Source organism: Pieris napi, chromosome 14 (genome assembly GCF_905475465.1).
Source record: "Pieris napi chromosome 14, ilPieNapi1.2, whole genome shotgun sequence".
NCBI lineage: Eukaryota > Metazoa > Arthropoda > Insecta > Lepidoptera > Pieridae > Pieris > Pieris napi.
The window spans coordinates 7433857-7450390 of record NC_062247.1 but is presented as its reverse complement, the minus strand read 5'-3'; the positions used below and the strand labels follow the sequence as shown (position 1 = coordinate 7450390).

Sequence of the window (16534 nt, the reverse complement as noted above, 5' to 3'; positions counted from 1 at the left end):
GGGCCAAATTATTGAAGACGCTGTAGCGACATTTACAATCACTGCGATGACTTCATACTATAATGGGCCTTGAGGCCGCCCAGTATTAATACTGGTCAAATATCCTCTAGGTTGGAGGAAGACCAGCCCCTTCCTTCCTCCACAACCATTAGAATATTCCATAAAAACAAATAAAGAATGAGAAAATAACATGCAAAGGGGCTGTTCAAAGTATGTGTGTATGTACAGCTCAACTGCAAGGCATTAAAAATAATATATCAGATGTTTCACCATTTTATTATATATAAACACTTATTCTTAATTTTATTATTACATAACTGTTTTATTTATAGTTTATACAATAAAACGAAATCGGCTAAAGCACGTTACAATGTAAACTGTATTCACTGTAGATTACTTCTAACGTCAAACTCTCTTAAACTGCGAAATTACTGAACTCTGGTTGAATGTTTCGTAATTCATACAATGTAACGTTTCCATATAACAACGTCATAAAATACGTACTTCAGCGCATTATAAAGTTTACACTGTATTTGCAAAGACAAGTTATTAGAACAAAAAAATTACTATTTGAGGCTTATAGTTCTAGCTTTTGTTAAATAGTCAATGGTTACGTCAATGCGTTGAGTTTGTGGCGGGGGATAAAAATATTTTTACACAATAATTATTACCTCTTGCGCATGAGGAATGCGAAACAAATTTATAACTACTTACAAATAATTCAAGTTCCGCTTAACTTAATTTTTTTAAATCATTACGATTTTTCAAAACTCTAAAATTATGTTTTCTTAACTAAAATAAAATTTTGGTCAAATATAATATTTTTGAAATATTGTATACATTTTTAAATTTTAATTTTAATGGAAAAATAATTTATTATAGCAATCAGTCAATGGCTTGCTGAAGGTTGTAAAAAAAATATATTTCTAAATAGATTATATATGTTTAATGAAAAATGCTTTTGTTTTGCTAACTAATAAATATTTTTTAAGAAAGAGTGAACGCTACCTTTATTAGAGGACTTGAAATCTATTCATTTCCGAAATGCTAAGACTCGTTCATCAAAATATATTTAATCTATGATAAAGGCGATGTTAAACAAAAGAATAAACGTAGGCTCCGTTTGATTGTGATTGGTCGACAGCATCTTAACGCGTCGACACGAGATACGTCATAGAACACGTTTTTGACCAATCACGAACGAACGAAACGTTATGTCTTTCTGTTATTCATTTTTGTTTAGTAAAAACCGTTTTATGTATGAAGTAGTCGACTTATTTAACATTTCTTTACTTTGGCAAACATGTGTTAAATTAAATACTTAATCTATGGCAGTTTAAAATAGTAGTAGCCGAATAAAATCTATGTTATTTTTGTTCAAGTGATGTTTAAAATCTGTAACAAAATGATTTTATTATTATCTATTTACATAGACAGTGAATGTTATTGTGTGTTTTGTTAAAGTTATAGTTGTGAATGTTTGTATATTTTTTTAGTTTCGCATATAAATAGTTGACACAGGTGGATTTTAAGCACTTTTTGTTCGCCATGGTTCGACTTTATATTATAAATTAAGCTTTCTATTAACGCTTGACTTTACGGGCCAAGTCCACATATATTAGATTACTTAAAAAAACACAATAAAGTCTTACTCTGTTCTATAGACTAAAGTCTGTAGACAGACAAAAATATAAGGAAGACTATTGACGAAAAAGCGTGAATAACTGCAGAATTTTGCAGCGATAGCAGGCCTATTTAATAATTATTAAAGAACTTAGTTAAAAAAACTTTTGTCGGTGTGACGTTCCAATTTTAAATTCGGCTTGTCTATAAGCGAATATAAACTCTTTTAAGACTAATTAATGTTTATTATTCAATGGCACAACTTTGACAATTTACATCAAGTAGCTACTAAACTACGATACTCACAATAGTTCTCGTCAGACATGATGCGGACTGGCAACGCGTGGTGGAGTGAGAGCTAAGCGATGTTGCCGCGCCGCGTGATCTCCCGCCGCTGCTGCTGCAGCCGCTTCTAACTGCGCTCGTAATGCTACTAACTCGCGCGTACGTTGGAATATTGGGTCCTATAACACAATATTATATTAATGTTCTGCTACTATAGTGGAATAAAACAAACTTAGAGTTACTAGGAAGATACCGTAGCATATGTAATAATATTGAGACACATTCATATAAAATAAATCCGCCTGCACCGTTTTAACTAAAATTTCACTTGTCCCTTTTCATCAAAGCGTAAACACAATTTGATAGAAAGAGATGAAAGAGTACTTGACTAGAATAATGCTGAACGATTTTTTTAATGAATAACGGGGTATGTATCCGTGTTATGTATAAACTCAGATATCATATATACTATACATAGCAAACATTTAGGGAATTGATATAAATATTGAGTGATTTGCCCCTTTTTTTTATAACAGGCTCGCTTCCGAACGGGCAAGGGACTCATCTGGTGTTAAATAATACCGCCGCCCATAGATACTGCCAGAAGGTACGCAAGTGCGTTGCCGACATTTTCAGAATAAGTACGCTATAGGGAGCGTTCAAGTATTACGTCACGCAATTTTTCTCGATCAATCTCGGCTGTAGGTATTTATTGATCCGAAAAACTCCTCTGAACACTCCATGGTAAACACCGTGGAACATAAAAGAGACCGTACATACGTAACGTCAAAGATACAGGCCGCTTGCAAAGTGACTGGTCAATATATTATTATACAATTAGATATAGTGTATTCTACAAATTCAATATTGAATCTACCTTGTTTTGAAGGTTGTGGCCTCCTGGTCTATAATTACATTATGTATGCGCCTTATTTTCATTAACATTAATTATTTTTAAAGATACCTATATAGATATATTTATACATTCACTCAATGACTCACTCACCCACCCATACACGTACTCATTCACTCAGGCGTGTTGAAAAATCAAAAACAAAAATATATAAAATAAAAGATGTAATTAAATTATATATAAATATATTTAAAGGAATTTATAATTAAGTTTGTTATGGAAGAGCTGGGAACCCTGACACAGGTATTTTTTTACTTAAAAGGGTTCCCAAATATTACACATTATAATGCATATGTACTTATAATGAATAAATACATTATAATTATTTATTTATTTATATCAGAATGTTATGTTATATACATGAAAAAAACCTACCTGTTGCCTCATAGTAGGATTCCATCTGCAGTATAAAGCTTTCCACAGCTTGATGATCCTCAAAGATGCAACTGGTACAAGCACTGTTTGCGGTCTTGAATAGGGCGAAGGTGGCGTGTTAGGGCCAAAGGCGCTCGGACCCCAATATAAGGGGTTCAGGTAGAGGTCCTGACGACTGTTTATGTAGGACCAGAGGGACACTGTTTTGGCTTTAAGTTCTGAAAAATATGCAATAAAATAAAATTTAAGTTTTGATGAAAATAAATACAGTGTTAACTCTCTACAACGAATTTTACCGTCGACACTCGTTATACGGAATTTTTCGCTAAAGGGAGAGAAGAGAAAAAAAAACAAATTTAACCAATTAAAATAATTTATAATTTTATTACTATCAATAGGTAAATTATTCTAATAACGTATAATACATAACGCTTTTCTTTTATTAGCCATCTTGACAGTTTCAAAGTTTGTTTACGAATGATAATACACGATAAGTGACATTTCCTACAGGAAAATTTTCAAGGTCAATTCAATTTTCAAGTTGAAAATTTTCTACAGGCAATGTAATCTAAGAATAATGGCACACGTCTTAATTAATAAAAAATAACAAAGGCGAGACGACTGTATATGACCTCACGTGTCTTTATTAGAATTTTCGGCACCTCAAAAGATTAGTTTTGTAAGCTGATTATAAAAACAATTACACTAAAGTATGTTGTTGATGTCTAAATATGAAAATATTTCTTCGTTATAGAGAATAGATGGCGTTATAAAGAGCGAATTAATGTACGGGTTTTGTGTTAAACCAAACAAATGTAACAACTTTTACATTATAGAGATGTCTAAAAATTGGTTGATTGGAGAGTTGTTTTTGTAAACTTTTATAAAAGCTTAACTTCCTTCTTCATAAAAAATATTTTAATTTTAACTAATCTTATCTGTCTCTTTTAATTACATATTATTTATACTTAATAGAAAGAGACAAAAGACTGCAATTATCATATTTTATTATTATATTATTTTGAATAATTACCATTTAATCACAAAAATCTAGAGAGACATTTATGTTCTTTTAATGAATTCGGTGTAAAGTATCTGACTGTAATACAAGGTTGTTTTAATGTTACTTTTCGAATATTCTAAAGTAAATATAACGGTATATTGCGATGTAGGGAAATTAATACACAAAACATTTAATTAATATTTAGCACTCTTGATTTGGTGGTGAAAAAATAATATATATATAATATAAGAATAATTTCAAAATTTAAATAAATTTAAATGATTCTTAAAGAGTGTAATATAAATTCAAATATATCACCTTCTTTGACTCTCTCCCGCTCGGTGTTGAAGAGGAATGTACCAAAACGACACGAGTACAGATGATCGACGATTGTGATAAGGAGTCGTTCAGTGAATTCAAACGCAGTTGGGAATTGTTGCTGCAGTTGCCAAACACAGTCCACCCATTGAACGAAGACCGGTGAACGGTCTGCGTCCGAATGTCGTTCATCTCCGTGGCCTATACGCTATAAAATTCACATAGTAACTATTACATAAGACTTGAGAAGTTTTCAGTGAAAAATATCTGTTATATAGTATACTAGCGGACCCCACAGACGTTGTCCTGCTTGATATTTCAAACGATTAGGATATTAAACAAAGCAAGAAAGTGCCGACTGCAGCGCCATCTGCCAAAAAAATCATTCAAATCGGTCCAGTCGTTGAAGAGAAGTTCAGTGACCTACACACGTACAGTAGAATTATATATATATATATATATATATATATATCAATATGTAAGCTATCCTATCTTTTAAGTTGGATCAAACTGCACACGGTCTGCAAATTTGAAATCGGTCAAGTAGTTTAGGAGTCCATAGCGGATAAACAACGTAACGCGTAATTTATATATATTATGATTAGATAGAGAATGAATGAAACTGAGAACTGAACTTTTTGACTAAGTAACTTTACGTCAAAAAATGGGTACCCAAATCTCAAAAACTGTAATAATTTGATGATATTTGGGCTGTCGGAACATATTTATATTAAATCTAAAATGTTTTCAAACATACATATGAAATTTTACACTTGCTTGGACGGCTAAATATTCACACATACAGGTCAAACTATTTTTGAAGTCGGTTAATTATCTTGGTAGAAATAGGATCAAATCATTCATCAGCTTAAGGTTGAAATCTTTAGCTTTGATAATTAATTCCATGGAGTTTTAGTGAAACTTCATACTATACTGTATGTACTTTTTATTGAGTAAAAATAAGGCCTATAACATACCAGTTGGAATTTGTGGCCGAAGGACAACCACTCCTTTTCAATCAGAATTTGGAAGCCTCTCAGTGTGCGGTAAAACGGGTCAAGCATGAGCATCGCGAGGGCTGTCAACTGGGCAGTCCGGTCCCAGCCATCGGAACAATGGACCAGTACCGATGTTTTGTGGTTCTCCACCTACATACCAAAAGATTTATAAAATCACATAGCACATATCTTCACATAAATTTGAATGTCACTTAACGCTAGGTGACTGTTTAAGTAAGAATGATTTTGCTTTGTGTTTAGATCAACAAAAGTTTTACGAAACATGTTAAACCCTTGACGCAAAAGACTGAACCGAAATCACGTTTTTACAGACGGACCGGGAGATGCCGTGATTTATATATATATATATTTATATTATGTAAAAGTATATAAAAGTGCTTAACTTTTTGAAGTGAAACTTCTTTGACGACGTATGGGAGAAATTTTGTACAAAATCGTCACGTTTTTTAATTCAAGTTTAGTATAGTGACGTAAAGAATATAATATATGATAATAATAACAACAATATATTAGTTTTGAAGTTTGGTTTACAATAAGAATAACAATATATTAATTTGAAAGTGATAAAAAAACTTGAGAGGTGTCAAGGGACACCCGGATGGAACGAAGTTCCTTTCGATTAATTAGTGAAGGAATTGTAATTTTTTTTTAAATTTATTATTTATTATTCTACACTTAATATTTTAATGACAATTAAATTCATTAAATTCCTAACATATCTTCCTGTTTCCGTCCATCTAAGTATCGGAAATCTAAACTTTTAGATTTGTATAAATATGAACAACACTTAAATATTAGTTTGCCCCAGAAGTTTCATTTCTGACATGTGTACTTTGTATACACGCACTTTTTTATGTTATATGCTTTTTAAGTAATCAAAAATACATAGTACAGGCGATTTTTTTAAACAACCAAATTAAATATGCACACCTTGTCAACAATCCGAACGGCTCCCGCCAGAATACATTTTATATGCTTTAACCAACAAGTTGCCTCAATTCCACTGAACCATCTGAAAACAATGAATATGATTTTTCAATAAAAGACAAACTATTGACATTTGTCTGCCATCAATCTTCATGACGGCAAACAATAAATATGGTGGCACAGAGAAAAATATGTTTGTCCTGCTCACTCTTAAGACATTTTGGCGTTTTATTCATTCGCACATAAAACAACAAGTTTATCCACTATCTGTCAATGTAAAACCACGAATTTTTGAAAATGGAAACACAACTAACCTCGTCTGATCAATTTGTGGGAAGCACAATTCCTTCAACTTCCGCAAACTTTCTCTCATCACGTGTATATTGTGTATATCTAGAAACACCAATTCTGCGTTTTGATACGCGTCCTCTGATTCATATCTGAAAAAAATATGCAGTTCTTAAAATAATTCCCATTCACGAGAAATCTTTATAGAAAAATCAAACCAATCTTTTAATTGCTTCAAACTTTGTGTATGGCGTATATAATTCTCTAAGATTATTGCCGTACTTACGGTAATGAGTATGTATAGTTTTATATTTAACTAGCAGACCCGGCAAACCTCGTACCGCCTAACATGACAGTTACGAAGCCCATAAACATTTTGTATTGAATTTTGTTTTCTTTTAATATATTTTCAACAATTTTCCAATGTTTGTGATCAAAAACTATGAAAATTGGTCCAGCCATTCTCAAGTTCAAAAAAACCCGACTTTGTTTTACAAATTCAGATTTTTATCGATTATTTATTAATATGCACTCCATTCTTATTTCATTTTCAATTAAAATAGTGACGGTATTAGTTCCTTCAAAGTTCTCATAATTTAAAAAAAATTGGTGTAATAGATAAATGTATTAGCTTACCCGCCCCCCTTAGCCTTATTAGCAATAGCATTAGCACTGGGCCGAGCATCCATGATGAACAGTTTATGTGCTTGAGCATTTGCATCCATTATAAGCTGGATATATCTTTCATCTTCACGGCTGCGTTTACCACTAACCTGGGGAAAATATACACTTTTGATTACATTATCACCCAGAACACATTAGGACTTATTGCATATCTGATTTTAAAATTGAAAAACCCAGAGACACTCAGCCAAAATGTGTCTATGTCCTATTGTAGCGTAATCTTCTATAATCTATGTTACTTAATTATAATGAAGCATTAAATTGGCGATTTGACCCTTAATTTCAGGATGAATGAAGTTTTAAGGTTCAGTGAGGAATGAGGAAAAATGTCTGGCCTTTTAACCGACTTCAAAAAAAGGAGGAGGTTAACGATACAATGTCTAATTATTTTTCGTCAAATTAAAAGTGTACATACCCCGACCAAAGGTTGACTGCACCGTGTAATAGTGGCTTGTGAACTCGGATGTATCCAGGCTAATACTGGGATTCTGCCGCGAGATCGAAAAGCCGCAACAGAACGGAGCAGGTCATCATTAGCTGCAGCCGGTACCGCCCATACCGATGGGTAGCTGTCACATATCTCATACTTGTCATTTATACGAGTTATGCGCCACATGTCATTGTTGACACCCTGGAAGTTTTATAAAAACACTGTAAATTAAATTTTTGTAAATATTTCAAACCCGTTAACTGATTGATGGTTAATTGAATCAAGAATTGAATAAATTTATTTACACTTAAAGAAAATACTCTTGTAAATGATTAAAATGCATATATTGTGAACTATTTATTTGCTAATTTATAAGGCAAATTTACAATTACATACTTTGCTAAAATAATAATACACAGTTTGTAAGCTAGTAATTCTTAGAAAGCTGCATCATATAATATATTGATATATTATATAATATATTGATACTGATTGTTCAATTTACAGCAGGACAGTTACCATTTTGATATGAAAGACACAGAAATCTACTTAAATGGAAAAATCAATCAAATTAAAATAAAACTTAACCAAGTATTTATTAGAGATAATAAACAAGTATTAATTACAATATTTACATATCGTACACATTTTGAAAGCTGTTGCCGACAAACAGACAACAAGAATGAGGAGAGGATGGATAGGACAGATGTTGAGATGAGTGAGAGGCAGACCTCTCAAAATCCATCAATGAGCATGTGTATGCCTTATTGTGGAGTCATAAAACTTGACACACTTACCATTCTCCTCAATTCCACAACAGGTTCATAAACTTGCCAGCCATCTTCTGCAAAACTTTCTAAATAACTAAATGCAAATAACGGCAATCTATGAGACAGTGGAAACGCCAGTTGTTGTAATTTCTCAAAAATACCACGTCTAGAATGATTTTCCTGTTTATGAGCAAAGCGTAAGTTTCTCATATCCTGAAATAAGACATGATGTAATAAGTATATTGACAGTTAATCTTGTAAAATACTCATTGGAAATTCCCATGTACTTTTATTCCTAGTCCTATAAGTTGCTTTAGGTTACGGATGATGAAATAGCTCGGAAGTATTATAGATACAAAACTAAGTGCCTATGGCTTCTTGAAGGATATATATATTCATTCCACACACTTTTTGTTATAATGTATGTAATTTATGCCATGTAGGGAGTACGCTCAGGTTGAGCTCAAAATTATTTTTAATGTGGCAAAATGTCATTCCTGACGAAAAGCACTGATTTTAAATACTTCATGTATTATTATAGATAATAATGATAATCACTTGCAATAAAATATTATTAAATGTTTTATCATAATTCTAGCTGTATGAATATTTTTTCTTTATTGATTGATAGCTTTAATACTCTTCTATATCACTAAGTTATCCTTACTTGTATGATAATATTCTGATGCTAATAGTGATTTCTGTAATATATTTACAGCCTTTTATCGTCTACCTTAACCTTTCATTATGCAAACACAATTAAAAGTACCAGCTGAGTGTTTTATAATAATAAAGTGTTTATTGTTTACCTTGCAAAATACTTCAATTCCATACGAGTTTTCCCCCTTAGATGAAGCTCCACCAACTTTTTCAATTCTGGAAACCTTATTTAAAATATTGATTTTTATAAGTATAATATTTAAAACATTTAATGAAAAGAGTTAATTTAAGAGGCAATTTTGGAATAAAAATTAATGATTTAAAAAAATTTTAGGATAGTTATTTTCTATAGATATTATAAGGTTTTGGGTGACACTTTATTTTTGAGAATGGTATTTAAACTTACTTTATAAAATGAATACTCTGTAATCATAGAACTGTGGTGAATAAATGTGTAAAGCAAGATTCCAAGTAAACGGATAAATTACTATTACAGCACACAGGGATGAAATAAATAAAAAGACTTACCACACCCAAGGAAACACTCAGCGTACTTTGCAGAGGTGTAATGTCAGTTGGTCGAAAATGCAACTGGTAATTGGTCACTTTAAGAACACCTCTAGATGGTCCACTATACGGACAAAGATATGTAACATCCCGAGCAACTCCCATAACTTTTTCACCGTCTAGAAGCTGAATATCACCCAATACATGAGACTGTAAATAATAGAAAGTAAGACAATTTTATGATGTTGTTTACTTAAAAATAAATTATATACATTGATACAAGCCTTTGAAAACTCCTGATAATCTCTTTGACTACGAATACGATTTACAAATAAACAAACATGCATAGATTTACTCATCTTGATGTTTGTTAAAGATAATAACTTGACAGGCTTGTAGACGTGTTAATAATAAGTACTTTGATCCTTAAATTTAAAAAACAGGATGTGCAGGAATAACGTAGGAATAAATTAAGCCTATTAGGAAACTTACGGATTCTTGTCCATGTTTAGAATTCAATGAACTAGATTTGGAGTCAGAATCTAATGAATCGGAACTTGCATTTTTGGACAATGAGAAATCTGAATTCAATAACTCTGAGCTGTTATGTTTATCCATTGCTGTTTTCTCAGTTAATTATTTTGGCAATGGTTGATAATCTTTTTATTAATCCTTTCTCAGTACAACAAATGTTTTAATTCTTATAATTATTTTGTAAACACAGTACGACAGTTGACATCTGTGATCTGACTGTTGACGGATAGCACAGTACGGTGTGACCAACGTCAAAAAAACATTTACCTGAAGTAAACTGTAGAAGGAAAGTTCAATTCAAGCAATCTAGCATTTAACTGTAATCAATGATTCTTCAATACAATTCTACAAATTTTTACAATCAATGAATATTACTCGTTGAATTGAAACTTTATATTAACGTTTTATTTAAAAGAAATAGAACACCGTGTTAATTTTTTGGTCAAATAATCACATTTAATAATAACATGTAAAAGAGATAAAAGATTTTTAAAGTTTTTTATTCGGTATGGTCAAAGTTCCTAGTTTAGATTTGTCAAAAAACATGAATATAAAGGTTAAAAACATAAAAACATAAACAGAATAATATAAAAACATAAACATAATAATATAAAAACATAAAGGTTGATGTTTCAATGACTAGATCTACTGAAGAGAAATAGTTGTTATTAAATAATATTATTTTTTAAATTCCGTTTCATTAAAACAAGGCGTGAAATAGGTTTAAGCAGTGTTGTTATAGTTATACGACTTGTTTAATCAATAAGCATTATTGTTACAGTTAGACAACTTGATTAACATAATTCATTTTCCTTGCATAAAGCAAGGAAAATGAAATTTTCCACAAATATAAACAAAAACACATATTTGGCGTATAAAAATAACGCGAACTTGGAATGTAACCGCATTTTAAAAGCAGAAGACTTTGAATGGGATTTAAAACACCCGAAATCTCTCGTTTTACTGTGTATTGAAAGCTTAAATAGAAATTGGAGTGGTAAGTAGATATATTTAGTAAAGCTCGTGAAAATGTGGCAAAGCTCGGGAAAAGTGAGGAGTACCTATTTATCTAAGTCTAACCAAGGTAGACTAGGCAATAATTATTATTTAAAATATATTTGTTCATTGTTTAACACTTCATTGCACAATCTCTAATTAATATAAAACACGGACATAAATATAGAGGCTTTGTCCCTAGTTAGCAATCGCTACCAGGCAACCTTATATACTTTTTAATACTTTATATTTTAGGTTACCCAAAACTGGAAGAGTTGGTACAAAAGGATCGGGAATATTTTTTAGAAATATTGAACACCAATCTACCACTGCAGATTTTGGTAGACAATATAAAGAATGACATTTTTTGGAAAAGATGCTACTACTCAAAATGGTCGGATTACGTTGAAACTATAGGCGACAAACCATGGATTAATATTTTTATGGAGAGATACTGTGCCGATATTTTAGAGAACATGAACCCCCGAGAGTATGACCCAGAGAAGGTAGCAATTCTATTTTGTATCTACGCTTTTATTATCATTGTTAAACTCGAATAAAAAATCTGAAACATGTTGTAACAGATTTTGAAAGTGTCTCACTTAAAATATATTTTTGGTATAAAAACTAATAGATAAGTTAAGTAAATAGATTAAGGTTTAATATTTTTTTAGGTTCAAGCATTAATAAAACTTTGTGGTCCATACATAGAGTCATTATCCATACGAAGTTTAATACCAGCCGATATAATTAGTCAAAGAATAACGTCTCCAGAAATGGCTGATTTGATAACAACTCAAAAACAAAACGAAAATAAACTTTATAAAACAAACGAAGAAGTGTCAAGAGGTGGGTGTATTGACATTCCAACTCTCCGTTTTTATAGTATACGGTACTGAAAGTGAACGACGAAGGATGATCTCGGCACTATGAAATTTATTTAAGACATTAGGGTTGGTCCGACATTCGAACACAATAATATTCTAAATTCAAACATAATTCTCCAAACAGATTCGGCCAAGGTTTCAGAAAGGAGGTTTCATTAGCTACTGACTTACTTATTATTAACCATATTTTAGATCACATATCCCTGCACGCTGCGTTAAGCAATTTACACAACTTAGTTGAACTACACATAACTTATCAGTTACGGTCCATTGGAGTTGAATATAGACGTGACCAATTCCAATTTACAAATAATGATGCCAAACATTTAGCTAAAGGACTTCAAAACTGTAATTTACTTAAAGTTTTAAGGTAAGAATGCATTATGCAACAAAATACATCATAAATTTGTTATTTCTGAAGTCAATTAAAATGTTCTAAGTTCTATTTAATTATTTGGTTTTTGGGGTAATTTAAACGAATTTTTAAATTTCTTACAGAATAACAAGAACGGATATGAATTGCCAAAGAGTAAAATATATACTCAGAGGATTACTATCAAACAGTGTACATTTGGACACTTTAGACTTTAGTCATTGCAAAATTGGGAATGAGGGCGCAAGTCATATCGCCAAGTTTATGTCCAAACATGACAAATTACGAAACCTTATTTTGGCTGATAATGTTTTTGGTTCGTAGTTTCTGACAGCAACGTTGCTCTATTTTATAAACGAATTGATTACTCTGTGACATTTAATAGCGGTTCTTATGTTTTTGCATACAATTTCGATGTAGTTCTCTCTATATCCGTAGCTAATCTTGTAACTTTGCGATCGCTTCGAACAAACTCACTATTGAGATTGGGATCACTGTTAGTATCACTATAGGAAGTTACTGAGTAAGGTTGAGATTCAGGATGAGACAGCGCGATCATGTTTTCTTTATGTCAGTTTCTTATACATTTTTAGAATCTGACAGAATCTAAAAATGTATTATTATATAGCACGGACGTCAGACTTAGTGCTAATAGTGTTAAGTCTCGTTTCTGAATCTTACCGGGCCCACGGCCTTTACGCATTTATCAATATATAAATAAATGCGTAAAGTATGTTAATCTTTTTTTTTAAATCGACTTCTAAAAAACCAAACCCGACAGCAATAATCCGACGTCATCTTGAGTACAATGGTAATTTGGGTAATATGCATATCAATCAGCAACTAGTGTGTTATCATTCTTTTTCTGTTAGGTCCATCAGGTATTGAAATGATATCCCAAGTTCTAAATAATGCAAGTTGTGGCATACGAACATTGGATTTAAGGCTGAACAATAAATTAGGGTCTGATGGTATTGCTCATGTTGCTGTATCTTTGGCTAGGGGATGTAATCTTACATCGTAAGTATCTTAATATAACCCTTTTAGGCAAGTCATTTATATGGCGATAAATATCGTTGTGGTAATAAGACTACTCTTATTTAATTATGTTTGACTTTTTCGCGTTAAACTACTTGTTCATTGTTCCCTTATTCATTAAATATATTACTCAAATTGCATCGTTTTAGCTAAAGACTCTCTCTCTTTTCATCAAAGTGTATACTCGATTTGAAAGAAATATATGAAAGAGTTTTTTTTTCAGATTAAACATATCAGGCTGTGGTATAACACCGATTCCTATACAAAAACCACCTGCTGGCGTCTGGTCAGCGATGAATGCAGCCAATCCTCCTACTTGTGGGGATTTATTGGCCCGTGCAATTGGATTGGTTAAAACACCATTAAGATCATTTGACATAAGCGTAAATAATATTGGATCGGTAATCTTTATTCACCATCATATTTACCTACTCGTCCCGGCTTACACCTAAACCTTCCTCATGAACAAATCTAGACATTGGTGAAATCCGCAATAAATTCCGTACCAAGTGCATTTTCAGTCTATCAGAAAAAGATAAACAGACAGAGATTTTTGAATATGTACTTGTATTTATATAATATAAATGTAAGGCATTCGCAAATTTGTATAGGCACTGTGAAGGTCTAAATTTATTCTCAAGAATTGAATTATATTTCATTTCTTATATTATCTCTCATCGTTAAGGTAGCGTTCGTAATAAAAGTTTTTATTCGCCTGTTTTTCCTCCGATTATCACGAAAAAGACGTTTTTTTTAATAAATGTGGCTTTCTTTTAGTAAAAGTATTTTAAAGTCGGTTCAGAAGATCTAAAGATTTCCCCCTAGAACCTCAACTTTGTAATATTAGCATAGGTATGATGCACTCAAGAAGTTTCTAATTACCTTTTGTTTATTTTTAGGTGTCCTATAAATGGTTTTTGTTTTTATTGCGTGTTTGAAACTGAAAGTTAAAAACCTGAATAGTAGTCCTTAATTATGTTTTCGTTTTCAGCCTAGTGATATGACTTTATCAAACGCAATTTGTTTGAGCTATTTAATAGATATTAATCTTAAAAGATCTGGCATGAGCCCCGTAGCAATGGCTATTGCTGAATCAGCTTCCGCAGCTCAAAGATTAAGGCGTGAAGCAGAAAAGGGTATCCGATTTAGAAGAAGCGCTGGTAGGGTTGTTCAAGCTAGACGAGTTGTTAAAGGAATGAATATCGGTACGAATGTTGGTGTTTATTAGTAAACGTTCAATTTGAACAATAATTAGTATATTATCATGTAATTAAGTAAAATCAAAGTAGTAATTAAAAGTAGGTACACTTCGTAGGAATTCTTATTAATTTTTAAATAAACTAATTGAACATATTACTCTTGTAATTATTTCCTAGATCTTATATAGGTACTTTACATCTACTTTAAGAATAAAATGGTTACAATTTTTTTACATTTAATGATGTAATACAGAACATTCAAAAGCTCTAGATATCATTCAGGTTTTTTTTTATTTTGCTTTTGAAATTATTTTTTTGTTGCTTAAAGAATTGGTATCTATATTTGTTAACAAAGTTCATTACTGTCTGCACGATATCGGTACCCCTTAAAGCACCTTTTTTACCAAAAAGAATATTTTTATGTAATACATATTTTCTTAAAGATGCTGATCCAGTTCTACTCGCGCAGCAGCTTTCGGCGAGGCCTTCAATAGTATCAGTGGCATCTGAAGATGGTTTTTACTATAACGTACAAACTGAACCACTGCCCAGAGAATTCGGCTTTGTTCCTGCTATCAAGGTGCATTGCTATAAGTATTGCTTATCAAAGCTATAAGCTATACATATAAATGTTAATACAATTATTATATTAATCACTAATTTTTAATTTTTGCTACACCGAGAATTTTACACTAGATTTAAGTAAACTTATATAAGTCATACTCTTTTCAATTGCAGTGTGAGATAAGATAAAAGTTTTAATAATACTTTTATATAGGGTTCTCTCTCTCATTCGCACACTTCATCGGTAACTGGCCCTCCAACATCGAGAAGATCCAGCCATCATGTATTGTTCGAAGCTGATGAGGTATATTTTCAACACCCAAAGAATTGTCATAGCAATAACACTTACTATTTTATGCTAATTTTAATCAGAACGGCGAGAAATCTTAATTGTTACATACCTGGGTTATCTAACAATCTTCTCAATGTTAGAAAAACCAGGCTATGATATGCTAACCAAATAAAAATAGCTCTCGCTTAGGTCTAAAACCTTATTGGTTATTAATAAAATAATACAACAAACAAAGAAATCTCGTTTTACATAATATATGTGTGGCGATAAGGTGTTTTTTATTTTCAGAAACTGGCTAATAAATTTGAACGAAGAAAGTCTGACGGTTCAATTTTACCACAACAAACTCCAACAATAAAAATATTCATTTCGCGTGTTAAAGATAATTGAATAAAAAATTTCATCAGACGTGGTTTTTCATTGCTTTTATTTTATAAATTCATTAATTTTTGATATAAATTACATATTTACCATCCTTTTGAATCATCTGTTCAAGTGAACATGTTTCTTTATTCAATAATTATAATAATCAATAATAATTACGGTCACAATAAAGTTTATTGTGACCGTAATTAGTATTCCTCTACAACCACGGCACCACGGTAAACACAATTTGACAGAAGAAAAAATATTTATTGTTAAAAAGAGTTCATTTCAACAAATTTAGTTTTTTTAATTCAGCAATGTTCAGCGAACATTTAAGTAACACGTCTACAACGACCAACAGGTTTAATATATTTTTATGAGCTCTAGATAATCTACACTAGTAAAGTGAAGAAAAAATATAATGCTTTAAAATAGCTTTAGTGACGTCACAAATTGTGTTAACAAAAATGGTCTTATTAGTGG

The 16534-nt window shown here is 31.5% G+C and overlaps 2 protein-coding genes across 3 annotated transcripts; one reads left to right on the top strand and one right to left on the bottom strand.

Moving 5' to 3' along the window:
- Positions 1-257: 257 nt before the first annotated feature.
- On the bottom strand, positions 258-10562 carry LOC125055797 (myotubularin-related protein 2). Of its 2 annotated transcripts, none has more exons than XM_047658402.1 (13): positions 10295-10562; positions 9824-9988; positions 9445-9519; positions 8663-8848; positions 7851-8066; positions 7388-7524; positions 6778-6903; positions 6467-6548; positions 5495-5665; positions 4518-4725; positions 3197-3414; positions 1930-2087; positions 258-1395 (listed from the first exon to the last, which is right to left on the bottom strand). In XM_047658402.1, the coding sequence occupies exons 1-12, from the start codon at positions 10418-10420 to the stop codon at positions 1941-1943; spliced, it is 1857 nt and encodes a 618-aa protein (XP_047514358.1). In that variant the 5' UTR covers positions 10421-10562; the 3' UTR covers positions 258-1395; positions 1930-1940. The 2 variants fall into 2 exon arrangements, with proteins under 2 accessions (XP_047514358.1, XP_047514357.1); XM_047658401.1 differs by having other exon boundaries at positions 9824-10012; positions 10295-10561.
- Positions 10563-11166: 604 nt separating this feature from the next.
- LOC125056022 (dynein regulatory complex subunit 5) lies at positions 11167-16093 on the top strand. The gene is made up of 11 exons (XM_047658834.1): positions 11167-11333; positions 11588-11838; positions 12007-12181; positions 12412-12589; positions 12718-12908; positions 13465-13612; positions 13854-14031; positions 14622-14835; positions 15273-15409; positions 15608-15697; positions 15974-16093. The coding sequence occupies exons 1-11, from the start codon at positions 11168-11170 to the stop codon at positions 16073-16075; spliced, it is 1830 nt and encodes a 609-aa protein (XP_047514790.1). The 5' UTR covers position 11167; the 3' UTR covers positions 16076-16093.
- The last annotated feature ends 441 nt before the right edge of the window (positions 16094-16534 follow it).

Coding starts and splice junctions, on each gene's coding strand:
- LOC125055797 (XM_047658401.1), bottom strand. CDS start 10,420: ATGGATAAACATAACAGCTCAGAGTTATTGAATTCAGATTTCTCATTG. Junction 8,067..8,662: donor TTGTGGAATTGAGGAGAATG/GTAAGTGTGTCA, acceptor TAAAACTTCCAG/GGTGTCAACAATGACATGTG. Junction 6,549..6,777: donor CCACAAATTGATCAGACGAG/GTTAGTTGTGTT, acceptor CATTGTTTTCAG/ATGGTTCAGTGGAATTGAGG.
- LOC125056022 (XM_047658834.1), top strand. CDS start 11,168: ATGAAATTTTCCACAAATATAAACAAAAACACATATTTGGCGTATAAA. Junction 12,909..13,464: donor TTTGGCTGATAATGTTTTTG/GTTCGTAGTTTC, acceptor TTTTTCTGTTAG/GTCCATCAGGTATTGAAATG. Junction 15,410..15,607: donor GCTTTGTTCCTGCTATCAAG/GTGCATTGCTAT, acceptor ACTTTTATATAG/GGTTCTCTCTCTCATTCGCA.